At 51.2% G+C, this 23,639-nt stretch overlaps 1 protein-coding gene across 7 annotated transcripts in view; it reads left to right on the top strand.

The window, feature by feature from the left end:
• LOXL3 (lysyl oxidase like 3) overlaps window positions 1-23,639 on the top strand; it is a 584,553-nt gene that overhangs the window by 489,754 nt on the left and 71,160 nt on the right. For all 7 annotated transcript variants that reach the window (XM_085642975.1, XM_085642974.1, XM_085642976.1 and 4 more), the window contains one exon: window positions 6,097-6,340. In XM_085642975.1, the coding sequence (XP_085499101.1) occupies window positions 6,097-6,340 (244 nt within the window). The remainder of the gene's footprint in view (window positions 1-6,096; window positions 6,341-23,639) is intronic.

Raw genomic sequence — 23,639 nt, 5'->3', positions numbered from 1 at the left:
ACTGAGACAAGGCGCTCTTGCTCTCTCCCCTAGCGCTGCGCACTAAGACATGGCGCTCTTGCTCTCTCCCCTAGTGCTGCGCACTAAGACATGGCGCTCTTGCTCTCTCCCCTAGGGCTGCGCACTAAGACATGGCGCTCTTGCTCTCTCCCCTAGCGCTGCGCTCTGAGACATGGCGCTCTTGCTCTCTCTCCCAGTGCTGCGCACTGAGATATGGCGCTCTTGCTCTCTCCACTAGCGCTGCGCACTAAGACATGGCGCTCTTGCTCTCTCCTGTAGCGCTGCGCGCTAAGACATGGCGCTCTTGCTCTCTCCCCTAGGGCTGCGCACTGAGACATGGCGCTCTTGCTCTCTCCCCTAGCGCTGCGCACTGAGACATGGCGCTCTTGCTCTCTCCCCTAGCGCTGCGCACTGAGATATGGCGCTCTTGTAGTCTCCCCTAGAGCTGCGCACTGAGACATGGCGCTCTTGCTCTCTCCCCTAGCGCTACGCACTAAGACATGGCGCTCTTGCTCTCTCCCCTAGAGCTGCGCACTAAGACATGGCGCTCTTGCTCTCTCTCCCAGCGCTGCGCACTGAGACAGGGCGCTCTTGCTCTCTCCCCTAGCGCTGCGCACTGAGACAGGGCGCTCTTGCTCTCTCCCCTAGCGCCGCGCACTGAGACATGGCGCTCTTGCTCTCTCCCCTAGCGCTGCGCACTGAGACATGGCGCTCTTGCTCTCTCCCATAGCGCTACGCACTAAGACATGGCGCTCTTGCTCTCCCCCCTAGCGCTGCGCACTGAGACATGGCGCTCTTGCTCTATCCCCTAGCGCTGCGCACTAAGACATGGCGCTCTTGCTCTCTCCCCTAGCGCTGCGCACTGAGACATGGCGCTCTTGCTCTCCCCCCTAGCGCTGCGCACTAAGACAAGGCGCTCTTGCTCTCTCCCCTAGCGCTGCGCACTAAGACATGGCGCTCTTGCTCTCCCCCCTAGCGCTGCGCAGTAAGACATGGCGCTCTTGCTCTCTCCCATAGCGCTGCGCACTAACACATGGCGCTCTTGCTCTCTCCCATAGCGCTGCGCACTAAGACATGGCGCTCTTTCTCTCTCCCCCAGAGCTGCGCACTAAGACATGGCGCTCTTGCTCTCTCCCCTAGCGCTGCGCACTGAGACATGGCGCTCTTGCTCTCTCACCCAGAGCTGCGCACTAAGACACGGCGCTCTTGCTCTCTCCCCTAGCGCTGCGCACTAAGACATGGCGCTCTTGCTCTCTCCCCTAGCGCTGCGCACTGAGACATGGCGCTCCTGCTCTCTCCCCTAGCACTGCGCAGTAAGACATGGCGCTCTTGCTCTCTCCCCTAGCGCTGCGCACTAAGACATGGCGCTCTTGCTCTCTCCCCTAGCGCTGCGCAGTAAGACATGGCGCTCTTGCTCTCTCCCCTAGCGCTGCGCACTAAGACATGGCGCTCTTGCTCTCTCCCCTAGCGCTGCGCACTGAGACATGGCGCTCATGCTTTCTCCACTAGCGCTGCGCACTAAGACATGGCGCTCTTGCTCTCTCCCCTAGCGCTGCGCACTGAGACATGGCGCTCATGCTTTCTCCACTAGCGCTGCGCACTAAGACATGGTGCTCTTGCTCTCTCCCCCAGAGCTGCGCACTAAGACATGGCGCTCTTGCTCTCTCCCCTAGCGCCGCGCACTGAGACATGGCGCTCTTGCTCTCTCCCCTAGCGCTACGCACTAAGACATGGCGCTCTTGCTCTCTCCCCTAGAGCTGCGCACTAAGACATGGCGCTCTTGCTCTCTCTCCCAGCGCTGCGCACTGAGACAGGGCGCTCTTGCTCTCTCCCCTAGCGCTGCGCACTGAGACAGGGCGCTCTTGCTCTCTCCCCTAGCGCCGCGCACTGAGACATGGCGCTCTTGCTCTATCCCCTAGCGCTGCGCCCTGAGACATGGCTCTCTTGCTCTCTCTCCTAGCGCTGCGCACTGAGACATGGCTCTCTTGCTCTCTCTCCTAGCGCTGCGCACTGAGACATGGCGCTCTTGCTCTCTCCCCTAGCGCTGCGCACTAAGACATGGCGCTCTTGCTCTCTCCCCTAGCGCTGCGCACTGAGACATGGCGCTCTTGCTCTATCCCCTAGCGCTGCGCACTAAGACATGGCGCTCTTGCTCTCTCCCCTAGCGCTGCGCACTGAGACATGGCGCTCTTGCTCTCCCCCCTAGCGCTGCGCACTAAGACAAGGCGCTCTTGCTCTCTCCCCTAGCGCTGCGCACTGAGACGAGGCGCTCTTGCTCTCTCCCCTAGCGCTGCGCACTGAGACAAGGCGCTCATGCTTTCTCCACTAGAGCCTCCACCTGTGCTCACTTAATATGCACGAAGGCGCCAGTGCTTCTCAGTCCCGATCACAGGCCAGGGTGGTTCATCTCACGAGGCGCTTCACCCGTGCAGGGGCTTCCAAGCTCTATAACCGTTGGTGAAGGAGTGTATGAAAAAGGTGCAACCACCTCTTGTCTGGGGATGGAAGGACAGTGACGTCACACATGCAGGTGCTCACACGGCGGACCCTTGACCTGGCTGCGTTCTGTACACTCCTGGTCATGAGGCAGCTCTGAGCTCAGCTGGAGGGACCGTCCCCAGAGAGGTCATGGCAGCACTTTATTTACAAACCACAGTAATGTCCCTCTGACTGAAGGCGTCAGTGGACGTCACACCTGACCAGGCCGCTGCACCTCCGGATACAAGAAGGACACATAGCTTGATGTGACTGGAGTCTGAAGTCCAAGCAGTGAAAGGGGCTCTTAACACATCTCATGAAACACAAACAATATGGACTTATGGTGAAATGCTGGTCCCACAGTGAGAAAGCGAGAGAAGTAGCCACTAATCCACAGGCTGCTGCGAGGTGACCTTCAGTGCACTACCCGATACCTCACCAGAGCGTATTACGAGACCATCCCTCCTCTGCCTCCCCTACCTGCCCAGGGGTAGCTAGAAACACACGGAAATAGAAAATGTGCAAGAATGAACACTGTGTCTAAAAAGCTATCTCTGGAGTCCGCTCTGGAAAAGCAATGAGCCCAAACGGGCTCCCCATTGAACTTATTAAGTCCATGTCGGCATTGTTGGCCCCACATCTACTCAACCTCTACCAGGAAGGTTTCGAATCAGGAATTCTTCCGGCCGACGTTCGAAATGCCGCCATCGTGGTCATTCATAAACCCGATAAACCGATGGACGACTGTAAATCCTATCGACCTATTCCCTGCTCACAGTTGAGGCTAAAATCTTGGCTAAACTCCTGGCGAATCGACTTCTGCCGTATCTTTCGGATTTAATTCACCCCGACCAATCCGGCTTTATGCCGGGCAGGAATACGGCCCGTAACCTACGGAGGGTGAATGGGGTCGTTGGTAGAATCACTACCATTGAAGAAGACGCGATCCTTCTATCTTTAGACGCCAGAATGGCGTTTGACACTATTGAATGGGACTACCTATTTGCAGTGTTGGCGCGCATGGGGTTCGGCCCCAAATTGGTGAAATGGATCAGGCTGTTGTACACGCAACCTACTGCGCACGTCACGGTGAACAACCATAGATCGGCCACATTCGCACTGCATCGAGGCACGAGACAGGGGTGCCCCCTGTCTCCATTGCTATTCGCTCTGGCTTTGGAGCCATTGCCCGTTTGGATCAGGGGGATCCGGAGATTCGTGGGCTCAAATGGACGGCGGACCACGAGGACCGCATTTCCTTATACGCCGACGATATCCTGTTATATCTGGCATCCCCCACGCGGTCAATAAGGCGGGTGCTACACATTTTTCATATCTTCGGCTCGCATTCGGGCTACAGTATAAACTGGTCCAAGTCCCAAGTATTCGTGCTGCCGGGTGCTCCCCCGGCCAGCCCGAGGGGCTATGATATACCGGTCGCAGGTGGTGGCTTCCGCTATCTGGGGGTATTCGTCACCCCCGATGCTGATCTCTTCCACGAGCACAATTTGGTTGGGCCTCTACGACGTCTTAAGTCTTCATTGGAGATCGCTCCCCCTCACACTCCTGGGACGGGCGTCCCTGTTCAAGATGTTAGCTCTGCCGCAATTTTTATATGCATTACAAAACACCCCAACGCGTATTCCTGAGTCCTACTTCGCCCAGATTGACGGTGCACTCCGAAGTCTCCTATGAGAAGACAGAGCCCCACGCATCTCACTTTCCAAGCTCACGATGGGTTGGTACGATGGGGGAATAGGGTTGCCAAATCTACGACTCTACTACCAGGCCTCCCAATTGATCGCCATTAACTGTTGGGCGTTTGGCAGATATGACGATCCCAGCTTCCGAACTGACCACTGGCTCATGGGGAAAGGTGGCTACAATAGGGCTCTATACACAAATCCCCGCAAACTGCAGCTCACTGGCCCCACCGCACGCACGGTTGAGACCTGGCATAAAGCCACACGGCAATTGGGGTGGTCTAATCGTATTACTAAGGCAACACCACTTTGGGAGCCTGAGAGACTGGGTCGACTCAGCCAATGCCCCGGGTTTGATAAATGGGACACAATAGGTATCTCCACGGTGGGGGATTTGTGGGGGGCAGGGAGGATGGCTTCCTTTGGTGAACTCCAGACCAAATTCCAGCTCGCGCCCTCGGAGGCATTCCGGTACCTTCAAATCAGACATGCCATCTCAACAGTAACACCGAGTGCAACCACTCTTCCGGACTCATCCCCCCTAGAGGATAGACTGCTACTGGACCCCATGGACCGCAAGGCCATTTCTTTCACGTACAAAAAACTTGTCAATAACCGCCCAGATCCTATGCAGAAGCTGAAAAGGGGTTGGGAAATAGACCTGGGAATTCTGAAAGATGAGTACTGGCGTGACGCATTGGCCTCCCCCAAGGAAGTAGCTATTCCCATGCGGCTCCGACTGGTACAGCTGAAGATCCTCCACAGAGTCTACTTTGACGCTAAGCTCCTACACCGGCTGGGTAGACGTCCGGACACACTCTGCATGCGCCACTGTAATCCAGTTGGTACCTTTTTTCACATCTTATGGGAATGCCCACACATACAACACTATTGGGATGCAGTCACTCGCCAAATGTCGCGCACGTGCGATAAATCGCTACAGAAGTCCCCCAGGCTCTGCTTGTTAAATATATGGCCAGAAACTGACCTCTCCCTGGCAGAACCGGCATGGGCTTCAATGGGCTTTGTTATCGCAAAACGAAACATTGCACAGAAATGGAGGGTCGGGGGGGCCCCGTTGGTACGAGAATGGGCGAAAGATATGGACACTGCGATGATCGCTGAAAAAACGGTATACAAGGGGCGGGGCTGCCCTGGGAAGTGGGATCACCGGTGGGGAAAGTGGAACAGATACCGAGGTGGGATTTGTGTCTCCCCTACGATAGAGTTGTGGCGCGAGCGGTTGAGGGGGTTGGACCAGCTGGCGGATGAGGTGGTGGCTTCGCATACTCCAGAGTGGACACTGGCCTTGCACAGCCCAAACAGGTTTATGCTGTCTCTGTCCTGACGCCCTCTCATAGCAAGGCGCCCCTGGACGGGGGGCTGGGGCAGGAGGGTCTGCAGAGCTGTTTAACATTTGGGAAATGTATGGATCATAGTGCGCTGATCTCACTGTGTGGGTATTGAATTCAAAATGGAGATTCATGTAATGTGCCGACATTTTGTTTCTTTTTTAATTGTTTAACCAAAAAAGAATGGACACTGTGAGATACACCAGGGGGCACTCCGTGCTCTGACTTGTCTCATACATTTTGAAACAAGAGCAAGAAGACCAGAGAAGCAGTTCAGACAAATTAATTTACAAAAAGTTATTCTCTGTCCCAATGCCTGACAGAGGTTGGCCATTTGCTAGTTTAAGGTGGACTTAGCTGAATATTCCACATAGTTGCCTCTGCACCTTTATCGCCCCCAAAATATGCCCTTTGCAGCAATAAAGCACTCTTGTAGCCCTCTAAAGCTGCTCTGATTTGGGGTGAGCACCACAGGGTTCTATATGCAGGTATAGTTGTGTTGAGATGGGCCAGCTGGCCAGACCCTGTCTTCACCCCCTCTCTCTGTCTCTCATCTCCTACAGCTGCTTCTGACCTGCTCCTCCACGCCAACCTGGTCCAGGAGACGGCCTACATCGAGGACCGCCCCTTGCACATGCTCTACTGCGCCGCCGAAGAGAACTGCCTGTCGAGCACGGCCCGCCACGCCAACTGGCCCTACGGCCACCGCCGGCTGCTGCGCTTCTCCTCCCAGATCCACAACAACGGGCGGGCTGACTTCCGCCCCAAGGCCGGCCGCCACTCCTGGGTGTGGCACGAATGTCATAGGTAAATGGGGGGCGCACCATGGTTCGTGGGGGGACTATGTACGGCTTGTGGCTGTGAGGATGGCGGTGGGGCCCAGAACTATGCACGCACTTCCCTCTCAATGAGTTTGGACCAGATCCATTCAGCAGATGTGTGGGTGGGCTGCTACCAGCATGTGCACCATGATGTCAGCACTGGCGTAGCATGGCCGAGACATCAAGCTAAGATCGGTCAGATCTAAGTCTGCCTGCATGAAGGTATTGTATCCATTACAGAATTCAGAATCAGGTTCACAAAGACACTTATCCATGCAGAATAACTCAACTCTGGCGTGAGAAAGACAACGGCTTCTCACCGATCCCGATAGCGCGGGTTTTCAGCGCCCGCCAGCCCCTCGGGCGCCCTTCTCCCTAAGAACTCGATACCCGCTGCTCAGAGTAGGTCATGAGGATCTCTCTGGCTCACTCTGGCTCCCTGAAATGTACTTCACTCGCCAGAGTACACCATCACGCAGGTGCAGAGCAGGGTTTACCACATCCAGACGCTGCACCACCCCCATCCACCACCCATCCACCACCAGTCTAACATCACAAAACACCCATCTCTTCAAAGACAATTCAAGCTTAGCCTGAAAGTCAAATTAGCTACAGGAACAAAAACAAACATGAATACATGTTGTAAGAACAATAGAAATTGACATAACGACCTGTGAGTAGCAGTGTGTAAGGTGGACTTGCCCAAAAAGACATCAGGAATTGGGGCAGGCTGCTGGCACGGACGGGCGTGTAGGTGCTGTGCAGACGTAGTCACTTCTCAGGATAGCTGACCACACTTCACCTCCAGGGGCCGATCCCACGCATCGTCTTGTCCAACTTCCAAGTCTCTATAGGGTTGCCCCACGGTGACACAAGTCATCGGCTTTGAAGATGTGAACCCTGTCCTCTGCAGGGTTGATCCATTATTACAGGGCCACACACTTGCATTCCGTGTTCTTGTATGTACCTGGGTCTGAAATATATGCGCATGACGTGGCATGTGGGAAAGCTGTATGTGAGGAATGTGCATGACAGAGCCTTGCTTGTGGTTCACACATGCATGAAACGGTGGGTCGATGTCAATGGATTCTTATGCATGGGACATGACTGAGGAAATCTGGGTGCTCTGTTATACAAGTACACGTATGGCTGCCCCATTATACCCGGGTGATGGAGGAGAAACCTGTTGTAAAGATACATGTGTGACAGCTCCATTACTCCAGGGTGTAGGAAGCCTGCTTGCTATGAAGGTAGAGGCACCCCCATTATACCCAGTAGCTGGAGGAGAACCCTGTTGTAAAGATACGTGTGACAGCTCCATTACTCCAGGGTGTAGGAAGACAGCTTGCTATGGAGGTAGAGGCACCCCATTATACCCTGGAGCTAGGGGAGAACCCTGTTGTAAAGATACGTGTGACAGCTCCATTACTCCAGGGTGTAGGAAGACAGCTTGCTATGAAGTTAGAGGCACCCTATTATACCCTGGAGCTAGGGGAGAACCCTGTTGTAAAGATACATGTGACAGCTCCATTACTCCAGGGTGTAGGAAGACAGCTTGCTATGGAGGTAGAGGCACCCCATTATACCCGGGAGCTAGGGGAGAACCCTGTTGTAAAGATACATGTGTGACAGCTTCATTACTCCAGGGTGTAGGAAGACAGCTTGCTATGAAGGTAGAGGCACCCCCATTATACCCTTGAGCTAGGGGAGAACCCTGTTGTAAAGATACGTGTGACAGCTCCATTACTCCAGGGTGTAGGAAGACAGCTTGCTATGGAGGTAGAGGCCCCCCTATTATACCCTGGAGCTAGGGGAAAACACTGTTGTAAAGATACATGTGTGACAGCTCCATTACTCCAGGGTGTAGGAAGACAGCTTGCTATGGAGGTAGAGACACCCCTATTATACCCTGGAGCTAGGGGAGAACCCTGTTGTAAAGATACGTGTGACAGCTCCATTACTCCAGGGTGTAGGAAGACAGCTTGCTATGGAGGTAGAGACACCCCTATTATACCCTGGAGCTAGGGGAGAACCCTGTTGTAAAGATACGTGTGACAGCTCCATTACTCCAGGGTGTAGGAAGACAGCTTGCTATGGAGGTAGAGACACCCCTATTATACCCTGGAGCTAGGGGAGAACCCTGTTGTAAAGATACATGTGACAGCTCCATTACTCCAGGGTGTAGGAAGACAGCTTGCTATGAAGGTAGAGGCACCCCATTATACCCTGGAGCTAGGGGAGAACCCTGTTGTAAAGATACATGTGACAGCTCTATTACTCCAGGGTGTAGGAAGACAGCTTGCTATGAAGGTAGAGGCACCCCATTATACCCTGGAGCTAGGGGAGAACACTGTTTTAAAGATACAAGTGCGGCAGCTCCATTACTCCAGGGTGTAGGAAGACAGCTTGCTATGAAGGTAGAGGCACCCCATTATACCCTGGAGCTAGGGGAGAACCCTGTTGTAAAGATACATGTGACAGCTCCATTACTCCAGGGTGTAGGAAGACAGCTTGCTATGGAGGTAGAGGCACCCCCATTATACCCTGGAGCTAGGGGAGAACCCTGTTGTAAAGATACATGTGTGACAGCTCCATTACTCCAGGGTGTAGGAAGACAGCTTGCTATGAAGGTAGAGGCACCCCCATTATACCCTTGAGCTACGGGAGAACCCTGTTGTAAAGATACATGTGACAGCTCCATTACTCCAGGGTGTAGGAAGACAGCTTGCTATGGAGGTAGAGGCCCCCCCCCATTATACCCAGGAGCTAGGGGAGAACCCTGTTGTAAAGATACGTGTGACAGCTCCATTACTCCAGGGTGTAGGAAGACAGCTTGCTATGGAGGTAGAGACACCCCTATTATACCCTGGAGCTAGGGGAGAACCCTGTTGTAAAGATACATGTGTGACAGCTCCATTACTCCAGGGTGTAGGAAGACAGCTTGCTATGAAGGTAGAGGTGCCCCCATTATACCCTGGAGCTAGGGGAGAACCCTGTTGTAAAGATACATGTGACAGCTCCATTACTCCAGGGTGTAGGAAGACAGCTTGCTATGAAGGTAGAGGCGCCCCCATTATACCCTGGAGCTAGGGGAGAACCCTGTTGTAAAGATACGTGTGACAGCTCCATTACTCCAGGGTGTAGGAAGACAGCTTGCTATGGAGGTAGAGGCCCCCCTATTATACCCTGGAGCTAGGGGAGAACCCTGTTGTAAAGATACGTGTGACAGCTCCATTACTCCAGGGTGTAGGAAGACAGCTTGCTATGAAGGTAGAGGCACCCCCATTATACCCTGGAGCTAGGGGAGAACCCTGTTGTAAAGATACATGTGTGACAGCTTCATTACTACAGGGTGCAGGAAGACAGCTTGCTATGAAGGTAGAGGCGCCCCCATTATACCCTGGAGCTAGGGGAGAACCCTGTTGTAAAGATACATGTGGCAGCTCCATTACTCCAGGGTGTAGGAAGACAGCTTGCTATGAAGGTAGAGGCACCCTCATTATACCCTGGAGCTAGGGGAGAACCCTGTTGTAAAGATACATGTGTGACAGCTCCATTACTCCAGGGTGTAGGAAGACAGCTTGCTATGAAGGTAGAGGCACCCTCATTATACCCTGGAGCTAGGGGAGAACCCTGTTGTAAAGATACGTGTGCGGCAGCTTCATTACTCCAGGGTGTAGGAAGACAGCTTGCTATGGAGGTAGAGGCACCCCCATTATACCCTGGCTCAGGAAGATAGTTGTGTTATAGAGTTTTTTTGTATGCAGGAAACACAATAAGAGGATTTCAATACGTTTATTAAGAGGCAACGACCCAAGCGTGGTGCTCCCTAGCTAACCAGCCTACAACGGACCAGCTTGGAATCCCCACATAAAGCCGAACACAGCAAACAGAACATGAACAGCAAAGCGTCCTTTTAAGTTGAGGCAAAGACTTAAAGTCAGAGCACATCTTCCCCCTATGAATAAAGGACAAAGAAACATGATATTTGATTTGATTTATGAATTCATAAAGCGCATGAATGCCCATGGGCGTCTTGGCGCTGAGTCAATGTAAAACTCTAGATCTGCCGGAGAGTGGTGTTCTAACTAAGAATTAAACAGCCAGGTTTTTACCTCTTTCCTGAATGCGAGCAGCGAGGGGCTGTTTTTGATTGTAATAGGGAGATGGTTCCAGGTGTTGGCTGCCTGCAGCAGGAAGCTTCCCCCCTCCCCCGCCTAACTTGCTTGAATTTAGGAACCTGAATCAGCTTTGCCTGGCTCGATCTCGGGTTCCTAGGTGGCTCATACTGTTTTAAGTGCGTTTTTTTAAAAAGGGATCCTACCTCGTGGAGGGCTTTATAGGCCAGGCAGACTGACTTAAACTTTATCCTCTTTTCCATAGGCAGTCAATGGAGGGCTCCCAGTCTGTGGGCAACTGGGTCAAATCTGGGACTGTCCAGCACCAGCCTTGCTGCGGCGTTCTGTAGGCGCTGTAGTTTTATTAGATGTTAGATGTTTGTATCCCAGCATACAAGGCATTCCTGTAATCCATCCTAGATAAGGCCAGTGCTGTTACTAATGTTTTACAAGAATCCTGGGAGATAAACTGCAAAAATGTTGTTATCATTTTGAGGATATACCACACCGTGGAGGACAGTTTGTTCGTCTGGGCATTAAAAGATAGTTTGTTATCCAGCACCACTCCCAGGTTTCTGGCTTTGTCCACTGGGGATGGGCAGTCGTCCAGGCTATCCGGCCACCATTTAGGGGACCAGAAGTATGTGTCTGTCCCAAGCAGCATCATTTCGGTTTTATCACCGTTTAATTTTAGGCAGTTACGTTGCATCCAGTGATTGATCTGTGTCATGTAGCTACTAAATCTACCTGCTGTCTCTTCTAAGTTGTTTGAGACCGAAACCACTATTTGGGTGTCGTCTGCGTAGGAGACTGGTAGGAAGCCACAGTTCCTTATTATAGCTGCTAATGGGGCAACATATATATTAAAAAGGGTGGGGCTTACGGAAGATCCCTGAGGTATGCCGCACGACGAGTTGAAGGGTTTGGATGTGGCCTCTCCTAATTTAACTGTAAAAGTTCTATCGGCTAAATATGAGGATAGCAACTTAAGTGCCATCTCGTGAACCCCTACTTCGGCTAGTCAGCTCAGGAGTGCATCATGGTTTACAGTGTCGAAGGCCGCCGAGAGATCTAATAGAACCAAGGCGGTCTTCCCTCCAGGATCCAGTACACTCCTGAGTTCCTCCACTGCCATGATCAGAGCTGTTTCAGTTCCATGTTCCTCTCGGAACCCGTACTGTGAGTGGTCTAGGGCATTTACAGAGGTTAAACATTTTGACAATTGCCTATTCAGTATTTTTTCCAGTACTTTCGCTGGAAAAGGAATTCTGGAAATTGGTCTGTAATTCCCGGGATTCTGCGGGTCCAGATTTGGCTTCTTTAGTAGTGGGAGGACTGAGGCTGTTTTCCAGGCATCTGGAAAACAGCTAGATGTAATTATATTTGTAAAAACCAGGGTAAGTTGGTCGCTCAATAGATCTGGAAACTGGTGCATCACCTTGGGTGTGCAAGGGTCCATTAGGCCCCCAGACCTAGTGGTCATTACTACCTGTTTAATCTGTTCCACAGATGGGGGCAAAAAGTGGAACCCCGGATTGGAGGATGCAGCGGGCTGACCCTGTTTGGGTTCTATGAGTGGCTGTGGGGCATCAGTCTGGAAGGTCGTTTTGAAAGACTCATAAACAGCGTTAACTTTATTTACAAAGAACTGACCTAAGGTGTTGCATAGTTCAGCGCTGCAATCTATCTGTATATTAGTATTGGAGTTAGTTAATTTGTTTACCGTGGCAAATAATTCCTTACTGGAATTCTTGTCCTCATTTATTTTCCGTATGAAATAGTTACTTTTTTCCTCTAGGATTAGTTTTTTGTAAGTTGCCAGGGAACTTGTGTATTTGTGTTTCGTCCGTTGTTCATAGTCGGCCCTCCATTTCCTTTCTGCCCTTCTGCAATTTTGTTTTTGCGCCTTCAGTTTATCGTTGAACCATGGTTCTGAAGGGTTTTTCCTCCTGGAGGTAATTTTCTTTCAGCGGGACTGCTACTTGTACCGCTGAGTGCAGCCAGCTGGAGACCTGATGGGCGGCTAGGTTGCTGTCTGACTCAAGTTCTGGAATGGTCATAGAGAGCTGCTCCTGCAGTTTAAGAGTGTCAATCTTGGACCGGTCCTGATAGGTGACACACTTATGCTGGGGAATTGTATTACTTTATGGTCTGACCAGGGCACGGGCAGTATCTCCACGATCTCGATATTTGTATTTGAGGTACAGATCTCATCGAGCGTGTGCCCGGCCACATGGGTATCGTGCTTAACAATCTGCTCCATAGACATATCGGACATTGACTCGGTCAATGTTATTGTATTTTTGTCTGAAGTCTTTTCTAAGTGTACATTGAAATGACCCAGGATGGTGAAATCTGAGCCCTTCACACCTGATTCAACGAACGGGCTTAGTAGGTGTAGCAAAGGGGTTTCTGCCCTTGGCGGTCTATAGATCAAGAGACCTTTTAACGTATAGTTGTTTGTGATAGAGATCTGAAAAGATAAGGTTTCGCCGTCTGGGCTGCTGCCCATTTCCGAACCCCTAGCACGCAGTTCATCTCTACAGATGATAGCCAGACCCCCTCTTGTTTCCCTTGCCTGTCGGCCCGGATGGTCGAGTAGCCTTCTGGTATGGCTAATGCTATATTTACATCCGAGGCGTCGTCTGCCCAGCTCTATGTAATAAAGACTAAGTCAAGATTTTGTGTTTCTGTTATTCCACACATTTCTGTATTATGTTTTACTAATGAACATGCATTAATAAGCCTGGCCTTAATAACTTTAGTGGTCTTTCTGATAGGACGGGTCCATTGTTGTGTTAGCCCATTGATTTTTGTGAACTTAAAAGGTAGCTGACAGTTCCTGCACTGCTTAGTTTCTATATGCATACTCAGCGTAGGGCAGCGGGGTTTGGACCTAAGTGTGAGCAATTCATTGCTGGTGTAGGTTAGCCTCTCAGAGTTTACCTTATTTTGTGCAGGGGTTGTGGCCCTGGGCCCGGGCCAGGCGCGGACGGGCGCGGACGGGCGCAGACGGGCTTGCCTTGGTCGTGCCTTCGGCGCGTCGGCGGCGCGCCCACTGCACGCGTCTGCTCAGGCATAGGTTTAAGTAGGGTGTGCAGCGTGAGCCTCTAGACCGCTCACCACCCGGAAATGCCCCCGAGACCGGAAGTGTGAAAAATCTCGAGCGCCCTCGGCAACCTCCGTGCAATCGGCACTTGCTGTGACGGACCGGGCTGACTGTGTCAGGCCGCCTCGAGTGTCCCAAGTACAGAGTGCACTGTGCAAAATATGGCAAGTAAGATTTCTTAATACAGTTTAAAATTCTAAAAGAATGTCAGCGTTCTTGTTAAAAAATATTCTAAATCAGCATACTTAACACCGGCAGAGCTGCGGTAGATATAGAAAAATACAAACTTGTCTTACATAATCATGCGAATATCCAGGAGGTCTACAAGACCTAGGAGCTCTCACCAGTTCGTATCCTTTGAAGATGGTTCCATCCCTCGGAGAATCCAAGCTCCTGTTTGCATTGCCATCTCCAGCAGCATTACGACCTTGTAACCTCAAGTCAGTGGGCTCACTTTCAGTACATTTCCTTAGAACCTCATTGTCGCGCATTATCACGTAACCACTACAATTCTCCACTTGATCCACACACTTTTGCCCAACTTCACTGTGCAACACAACTCTCCTACACATCCACTCCTCACCATTCTCCAAACCACATACAGTTCATGCACCTCCTTCACTCCACATGGTCCACATGATATTCTCAACCCTCTTCTGATGTGTCCTGTCTGCACTTTGACCCAATGTGCACCTTGATGTTGCCAACTATCTCCTCATTTTGCAAGAGAAAGCCATAACCTCTTCACCAATTAGGATTTTTATCCATGAAGGAATCATTTTTCTACTGATTGTCCTTCCCCATATCGCAAGAAATGGACCAGTGGTGGTGACACTACTCTTTGTAGTGTGATATGCCACTGGCGAATCACTTAACGTCCCCAACAATGTAACATCCCCTCTGCTGTCGAATGCCATTTGAATGGTTCCCTTTACCATATTGTTCGCCCTTTCTGCCATTTAATTTGCCAGGTGCCACAAAACTCCAAGGGGCGGATTTACAAGCCCCTTACGCCACTTTTCCATCACTTTTCCCATGTTAAAAGTGATGCAAAAATCTGCCCCTAAATACCTTCTGAATTCTTCTGACCCCAAACGGAATGTCTTTGTCCATATTAAGAATGCAGGGATAGGGGCGCGTGGCTAGCAGCCGACGAGGATGGCGGCCGCCTAAGTGAGCTCCGAGCCCCGCATGCCTGATTGATCAATCCTGTGCCATCCAAGACACCCAATTGCGGCGATTAGGGAGCATGAAGCCTTGCAACGTACCCGCGGAGGGTCCCACCCCAGTTGGCACTGGAAAAACCTGACCCGGGATTCCCCTGAGAGATCGCCCGGGATTGCCCGAGGTGGCGGAGCCCGGGACCCGGGGGTGCGGAGACTAGGACCGGGGAGAGGAACGAAGCGAAGCGGCGTCGCTGCGGTCCCGAGGTAATCGCGGGACTTAGCGGGTGCTGGAAAGTGCAGTGGAGACCAGTCGGTGGAGGGCGCGAAGCTGCCTTGACGCTAACGGCGACGGAGGAGGAGGCGCTGAACGGCCTGGATTCCTAACAGAGGCCCCGGTTTCTGGGCCTATGCGGAAAGGCCTGCCCTGAAGCGCTGCCCGCATCGCTGACGCCCCTAGTGCCTGTTGGCTCCCGGAGAGACTCATTCGGTGCCCATGCTTGCGGGAGAAACCGAGTAGGGAAGTTCCCGACAACCGCCCAGAAAGTAGCGGAGACGGAGGTGGAGGCGCCGAGCGGTCTGGACTCCTGGCCAGGGCCACGGCTTTGGGCCTGCGCGGTGGGGCCTCCCCCGGCCGGCCCTGGGGCGCCGCCTGGGCCGCTGACGCTCCGGTGTTCATCTGCTCCCTGGAAGATTGGATATAGGGGCAAAAGAGCGCAGGGAGGCCCCAGAAAAAGATAGCTACTCAGCGCCGGGGACGGTGGGGGGCTGTCTTGGGCCGCGCCGACGGTCCCGGTGCTTGTAGACGCCTGGAACTTGAGCCGGGGGCTCGTTGACGAAGTGAGAGAAGGCCGCAGAGGCGGAACTGGGGGGCGCCGTACGGCCTGCGATCTCAGTTAATGACCCGGCGGTGGAGCCTGCGGGTAGGGCCTGCCCCTCATCTGCCCTGGGGTGCGGTGGGACCGCAAGGCACGGCTGAACTGTGTTACTCCATGTATGGCAGTGATAGCAGGGATTGAGCCTCAGCCATACTGTTAAATTTGCATTTTCAATGGTTGTTGTTCAACATGGTTATGTTATGGCATACCCACCACATCGAAGATATTCACGGGAGCAAGGTTGGCCCGAGGCACGTGGGACGATCTGTGACGCACCGGGGGCAATTCGAGAACCGAGGTGATCGGCAACCGGCGGAAGACACAGGCAGTAAGTGTGGCAGGAATATCGGGGGGCCTGGAGTGGCTGTGCGCTCGATAGTCGGGAGCCTTCAGACCAGGGTGGACTGTGCACAGCTTGCCCTAAACACCAATTGGAGAGTGGAGCGGTGAGCGGTGAGGGTTCACCTACACACCCCGAAGCCAGGGGTGGACGGACTTGTTACGGCTGGCCGAAAGTACACTTGAACGAGAGGGTGCTTGATTGGCGAGTGAGATATTAATCAGTGCAGTGCTGGTCTCGGAACCGTCCCCAGCAGGGGAGACCCGCATAAATGGCGACGGGAGGCAGAGAGACCAAAACAAATGCACAGAAGCAATTGGCTAAGTTCGCCCGGCCCAATACGGGCGAAGTGACGGAATCACTACCAATGGAGAAGGACCTGTCACGATCCAGCTCCGAGCAGGGGCCGGAGCCGACGCTACATGATGTTAAGGCGGCGATCAATGGAATGCGTGCCTCATTGAACTCGGCGACAGTGGAGGTTTCCTTGATCAGGGCGGATCTCTGGAAAATGGATGAGAAGGTCCAAGAACTAAAGACAGTGACCGGGGCTTTACAATTGGACACATCAGAATTACAGGCTCAAATGGCCAATATGCAACAGAAGCAGGACCGAATGGCGCGGCAGCTTGATGAGTATGAAGGTCGCGCGCGTCGCAACAACGTGCGGATCTTGGGGGTTCCGGAGCGGGAGGAGGGACCGGCGACGGACCTCTATGTGGAAGAACTAATCACTCAGCAGCTTAAACCTAAAGCCCTGTCCAAATACTTCTCAATCGAAAGAGCGCACAGGGTACCCGGGGGAAGGCCTAAGCCTGGGGTTCCTCCACGACCGATTATCGCCAGAATATTCAACTACAGAGATAGAGACAGCATCTTGCAGGCGGCTAGGGCTGGTCCCCCACTGAAAGTTGGCAACAGTGAAGTGGCCTTTTTTCCGGATTTCACTGCCAAGGTACAGGCCCAACGACGCAGCTTCCAGGCAGTGAAGCGGGAACTGCGGGACCGTGAAATCAAGTATGCAATGCTGTTCCCGGCTTCTGGTACATGCGGACTACACCACACGGTTCCGGGGAACATGTATTCTGGTCAAGAAAAATTTAGCACTGATTGAGCACCGGACATGGGCCGATCCTCGGGGTAGATTTGCTGTTTTAGAGGCTCAATGGGAAGGGAGAGCATTAAATATAATCTCAATATACCTTCCGCCAGCACTAGGTAAAGACGCCCTAGCGGACTTGGGAAAGATATTAATAGACCTCCCTACCGGCACCCTGATCCTGGGCGGGGACTACAACCTCACAATCGATGACACTACTGACAGACACCCATAGAGGCCAGGGGTTAAATCAAACAGGCTCATGCAAGAATTTATAACGGCTATGGGCCTCGTAGATATCGGTCGAGAAACGCACCTGGCCGCGCCGCAGTTTACTTACTATTCGAATGCACACAAGAGCTCCTCCCGTATTGACTACTTCCTGACTTATGCAACCACACTGGTTTTTTTTTCGCAATCCCGAGTCCTCCCGAGAGGGATCTCTGACCACTCCCCAGTGTGGATCGATTACACTTATTGGGAACGACAACCCCGGACCACGCTCATAATAGACCCATGGCTGTTAAAAATACCTGATGTCAAAGAGGACCTGTGCACCGCCACCAAAAACTCCTTTGACGAAAACTTAGGGTCGGTGGATTCGGCCCTTACCATCTGGGAGGCATTTAAGGTGGTATTGAAGGGGCGGGCCTTAGCATTAAAGACGGGCTATCTACGTAACAAACGCGAAATGCTTCTCCAGCTGGAGGCTGAGCTTCAACAATGGGAAGCCGAATATGCTGCTAATCCCACAGATGACACAGTACATCACCTCACACTTAAGCGTGAAGAGTACAAGCTGAAGACGAGGGAGCATATGATGACTAAACATCTAAATATGCAGTATAGACTATATGAACTGGGAGATAAGGTGGGAAAGACATTAGCATGGTTGGAGAAAAGGGAGCATGGGGACAGGTGGGTGCAGAAACTAGCCTTGCCCAGTGGCGAGACGGTTACACACCCCAAGGATATAGCAGAAGCGTTCGTGGAGTACTTTGAGAAAGTCTACTCCCCATCAAACCACATACACTGCAGAAGACTCCCGACAGCTCCTCGCTGACAGCGACCTGCCCACCCTTTCTGAAGAAGACAGACGCACCCTGGATAGTGACCTCTCGGGTGAGGAAATCCAGAAAGCCATTGCCCGAATTCGTTCGGGCAAGGCGATTGGACCTAATGGCACCCCTATCAAGTTTCTTAAAGTGACGAGTTCTCAGATAGCCCCACACCTTCGGGCCATGTACAACGAAAGCTGTGAAACAGGTCGACTCCCGCCTGACCAACGTCTAGCTACTATGGTAGTGTTTCGTAAACCCGGAAAGCCCGGGGACAAATGTGGGTCGTATAGACCAATTTCCCTGATTAGTGTAGAAGCTAAGATTTTGGCGAAAGTACTGGCCACTAGGTTGGTCGCGGTCATCTCTTCACTGGTACACCCGGACCAATCTGGCTTCATGCCAGGGAGGAATATGGCATTAAACATTCCTCGTCTTCACAATGTTTTGGCCCGGAAAAACTACCTGGGGGAGGACGCGGCGATCCTATCTTTAGATGCCTCCATGGCTTTTGACTCCATATAGTGGCCATATCTATTTGCAGTACTAGTACGTTTCGGATTTGGTCCTAAGTTTTTAAAGTGGGTGCAATTACTCTATGAGGATATATGGGGTCAAATACGGGTTAACAATCATACATCCGGGCCTTCCAGCTAAGAAGAGGCACCCGGCAGGGCTGCCCACTGTCGCCACTAATATTCTCCCTCATGCTCGAGCCACTGGCGGCATGGATACGGCGGGATGTAATGGTCAGGGGGTTGAAATGGGCACCGGATCTGGAGGATAAAATATCACTGTACGCAGATGATATCCTACTTTATCTTGCCTTCCCTTATCGGTCCATCAGAGCAGTTTTGGACATATTCACTAACTTTGGTAGATATTCCGGATATGCCATTAACTGGACCAAATCTACACTATATATCCCTCCCCTCCCGGCTGATTGCAAGCTGGAGGTGGCCGAAGATGGGTTTCGTTATTTGGGGGTGTATGTTACGGCAAGTCCGACCCTGTTTTACAGTCACAATCTGGCCCCCCCACTGACCCGGCTGAGATCTGATGTCGAACACTGGCGGTCCCAACCGCTCTCCCTGGTGAGCCGAGCCGCCCTCTTTAAAATGCTTGCTCTCCCGCAATTTTTGTACATCCTTCAAAACTGCCTCAACAGAGTTCCAGATGCCTATTTTACAGCGGTAGAGGGCAAGGTTCGTACGCTACTATGGAACGGCGGGGCCCCCAGGATATCGCTGAAAAAACTTACCAAGGGGTGGTACGATGGAGGTATAGCCCTGCCGGACTTGAAATTATATTACTGGACCTCGCAGTTGGTGGTGGTAAATCACTGGATGTACCGATCCCCCTCACGACCCGGCGTTCGTACTTGATAAATATCAAACGGGGCGTGCAGGGTATCTGGGAGCGCTATACTCCAAAGGCAGGAAACAGACATTTATAGGCCCCATGTCACACACAGTTGGCGTTTGGCACAGAGCGAATTCTCAATTGGGGTGGGCAAACACCCTCACAAAGGCGACACCACTATGGCAGACCCAAAGACTCGATACCCTATGTTTTCATCCGGGCTTCGACAAATGGGACTTGATTGGCATCTCAAAGGTGGGTGATCTGATCAAAAAAGGTGCTTTTCTTGTGTCTACGGCTATTTCAATGAGGGGTGTTACTCACAGTGAATAACACCCCTCTCCTTTTTTCACTTTATCACTTCCTGGAGGTGCAAGTTTTATATCACGCTGACCTGCCTTCGCTTCAGGTACAAGCCATCCATCTCTCCTAAACTGTGTGCCAGACCACACAAGGCCCTCTCTTACGTTCTCCTTTCTATTTTCCTAGATGTCCCTACAATCATAGGTCCTGAAGAGACCCCTCATTGAAATAGGGGCTGAAACGCCGTCGACACAAGCAAAACGAACCATTGAGGCCAGCTCCTATTATTTAATAAGGATGCTGTTGTAATCAGTTAATATTTCATAAATGGTAGACTTTACACATGTTGGAAACCGACTGAACATGTCAGTAATTTGTTATCACTGTCTGTTTAGGTTCCATGTTCACTGGGGACACTTAATCACATTTTTTTGAATGACCTGTAAAAGTATATTTATACTTATATAAATATCTATCATTGAATATTGAGTTGTGCATAGTCTTTTCTCCTCTGGACATCCTTGCAACCCATAGACATCGCGATTGCGCATGCTCGTATTACATCCTTTGTTGACATTTTCTCCACAGGAACCGTTGTTTCTGTTAATAAGTATTTCATATCTGAGGCTTGGTCAGAGCAGCAAGGTGGACTAACCGATCCTGCAGCTCACCCTGCTCAGCCCACTTGCACACTTCACAATGCAGTACATTCCTACTCCATACATGGGAGCTAAAAAGCTCGGTCACATCCAATGCCGTCCCAAGAACACAAACACAACACTTCTACCCATGCACCATGAGCCTTCAGCAGCCTCTTACAACACTATAATGAGGCTACAGGTGTGCAGCAAATACTGTCCTTCACCAGCAGCATCTGTGTTCCAGAAGAGAAAACTACAGCTCAATGCATGCACATAAGCCCAACCCACAACCCTACACAGCCCCACCTGACTCTTGACCCACAGCACCCCCTGAATTTCAGTAGTGAGACGCCCGCAGCTCTCTCAGTTCAGCTGAATCATCACCTGCAACCTTGTGGAACAGGTAAATCTAAATATTCACTCCATTACCGGCACGAACCAGTGCTCTGCTGACATGCCTCAATTCGGACCTCCTGACAGTAGAAAACTAACAACTAACGGCTACATGTACGAAGCATTTTTGTGGTTGGAAATGGCCGGTCGGGCCGCCTACGAACGCAAAAATGCTTTTACATATGTACAAAACACAAATTTATCTTCAGTAACACATTACCAAATCGCAATACATGTTTGCGATTCGAAATTTGGAAGGGGTGTGTTTAGGGCATCCCTTCCAAATACCAAATCTGAACGGGTTGTATGAATGTTTTGCAACCGAATTACAGTAGCAAAGCATTCATATTTTACTGACTCCTTAAAGGAGGGGGTAACCCATTCACAAATAAAATAGGAAAGGGGACCCCTTCCTTTTTGAGAATGGAAACAAAATATTTTTTATGAGCAGGCAGTGGTACCAGGGACCACTGCCTTCTTTGAAATGCATTCTGTTTTCCTGTCAGGAAAAAGGGCTGCGTTAAAAAAAAATAGGTTGCTTTAATAAAAAGCATTCACAGACATGGTGGTCTGCTGACCTCAGCAGTCCACCACCCCTGTGATGTCTGTGATTCCTAATGGGTCCAAATTGCAACATACCTTCTTAATATGCATGAGTGTGGTCTATTTGCGACTCACTCAGAATCGCTAATGAAACTCAAAGGAGTTTCATAAATTGGGAATATCGATTTCCTAATTGCGGTGCAGAGAGAATCATAATTAGGAAATAGGTCTCCTTAACGTTAGTACACCTGGCCCTTAATCTCTAGCAAGGGTCCACAATTTGTCCAGCTGTATAATATTTACATACAACTGAATCACAGACTTCAGTGGCAACACTTCACATTGTGGACTAATAAAGACACTTTGCGTTAGGTATAATCCTGGCCATTTTCTGAGCACTTGTTCCCATCTACCTTGAAATCAGCTCTGGCAACACTGAAGAAGCATTGGACAAAGCCAACACGTCTGGCTTGCCTGTTGACCCTATAGTAGGCTTAGACTGGTGCCATAGTGCAATAGATATGGAGCAGAACATGATTGTAGCTGCTTCACTTGCGGCATAATGGTTTTCAACGGCACAATGTAATATCCACTGTACGCTGCGGCCCTGGTATTATGGAACTCATTAACTGCTTCTGGCATATAGTTGCTACAAATATAGACTTCATAATCATATAGTTACAAGTGCTCTGAAGACTAACACTGAGATGTGACGAGACAGGTCTCAAGAGCTGGAAACAAATTTAAATGGCTGCCTAACCTTTATTAGAGTTTTTTTAGGAAGAATGTCCAATGCTTTATTCTACCAGTTGGATAATCAATCCATAATGTGGCAGCCCAGAAGATGTGATTTGTCAACGTTTCGACCCTTAAATTTGTTGTTGTCTTCATCAGAACGATATATTAGATGCATCTTCATCAACTTGAAGAATGTTCAGAGTCAATTAGAATCAACTTGAAAAATGTTCGAAGTCAAATAGAAACTGTCAAACAAGACCCAAGAGACACTTTAAGGAACTACTTTAGAAGAAAACAACGGGGCAGAAGCTCCCTATTGCTCGCGCTCAAAGGATTCACTCAATTCAGCAGATGCACTGGTTTCCAGTGGCACAATGTAAACATCTGCAGTATGCAGGGCTCTGGTATTATGGAACTCATTGTTTCTAACAAGCACCTACTGCGGCCTGTAACCAGACACTAAAAAGTGTCTTTGTGCACTACTGTTTCAGTATGTACAGCAAGGCATAGAAGGGTTTTGTTTTAGTATTAGAGTAGGCAGTGTCACACCTAAATGCATCAACAAGTCTCCATTCCGCAAGCTCCAGGCAATACAGAGACACGAACACATCAGCCAACACCTGCGCAAGCTCCACTGGCTCCCCGTAGAGAAAAGAGTCACTTTCAAGATTCTCATCCATGCCTACAAATGTCTACATAATACCAGACCCAAGATGCTCATCCATGCCTACAAATGTCTATACAGCACCGGAACCCAATACCTCAATGACAGAATCACCCTCCACCTACCCAAAAGAAACCTCCATTCTGTCAACCTCCTCCTCTCCCAAACCCTGCGCATCCGCACAACCAGAACAGGAGGAAGATCCTTCTCTCACATCGCGGCAAGACCTGGAACGAGCTCCCCACCGACATCAGATGTGCCCCTTCCCTGAACACCTTCAGGAAGGCTCTCAAGACCTGGAACGAGCTCCCCACCGACATCAGATGTGCCCCTTCCCTGAACACCTTCAGGTAGGCTCTCAAGACCTGGAACGAGCTCCACGCCGACATCAGACGCGCCTCCTCCCTAAACACCTTCAGGAAGGCTCTCAAGACCTGGAACGAGCTCCCTGCTAACATCAGACGCGCCGCCTCCCTGAACACCTTCAGGAAGGCTCTGCAGACCTGGAATGAACTCCCCGCCGACATCAGAAGTGCCCCCGCCCTGAACACCTTCAGGACGACTCTGAAGACCTGGAACGAGCTCCCCGCCAACATCAAAAGTGCCACCTCCCTGAACACCTTCAGGAAGGCTCTCAAGACCTGGAACGAGCTCCCCGCCAACATCAAAAGTGCCACCTCCCTGAACACCTTCAGGAAGGCTCTCAAGACCTGGAACGAGCTCTCCACCGACATAAGATGCGCCCCTCCCTGACCACCTTCAGGAAGGCTCTCAAGAACTGGAACGAGCTCCCTGCCGACATCAGACGCGCCCCCTCCCTGAACACCTTCAGGAAGGCTCTGAAGACCTGGAATGAACTCCCCGCCGACATCAGAA

Source organism: Triturus cristatus, chromosome 2_2 (genome assembly GCF_964204655.1).
Source record: "Triturus cristatus chromosome 2_2, aTriCri1.1, whole genome shotgun sequence".
Classification (NCBI taxonomy): Eukaryota; Metazoa; Chordata; class Amphibia; order Caudata; family Salamandridae; genus Triturus; species Triturus cristatus.
This window is presented reverse-complemented; position numbering and strand designations above follow the sequence as displayed.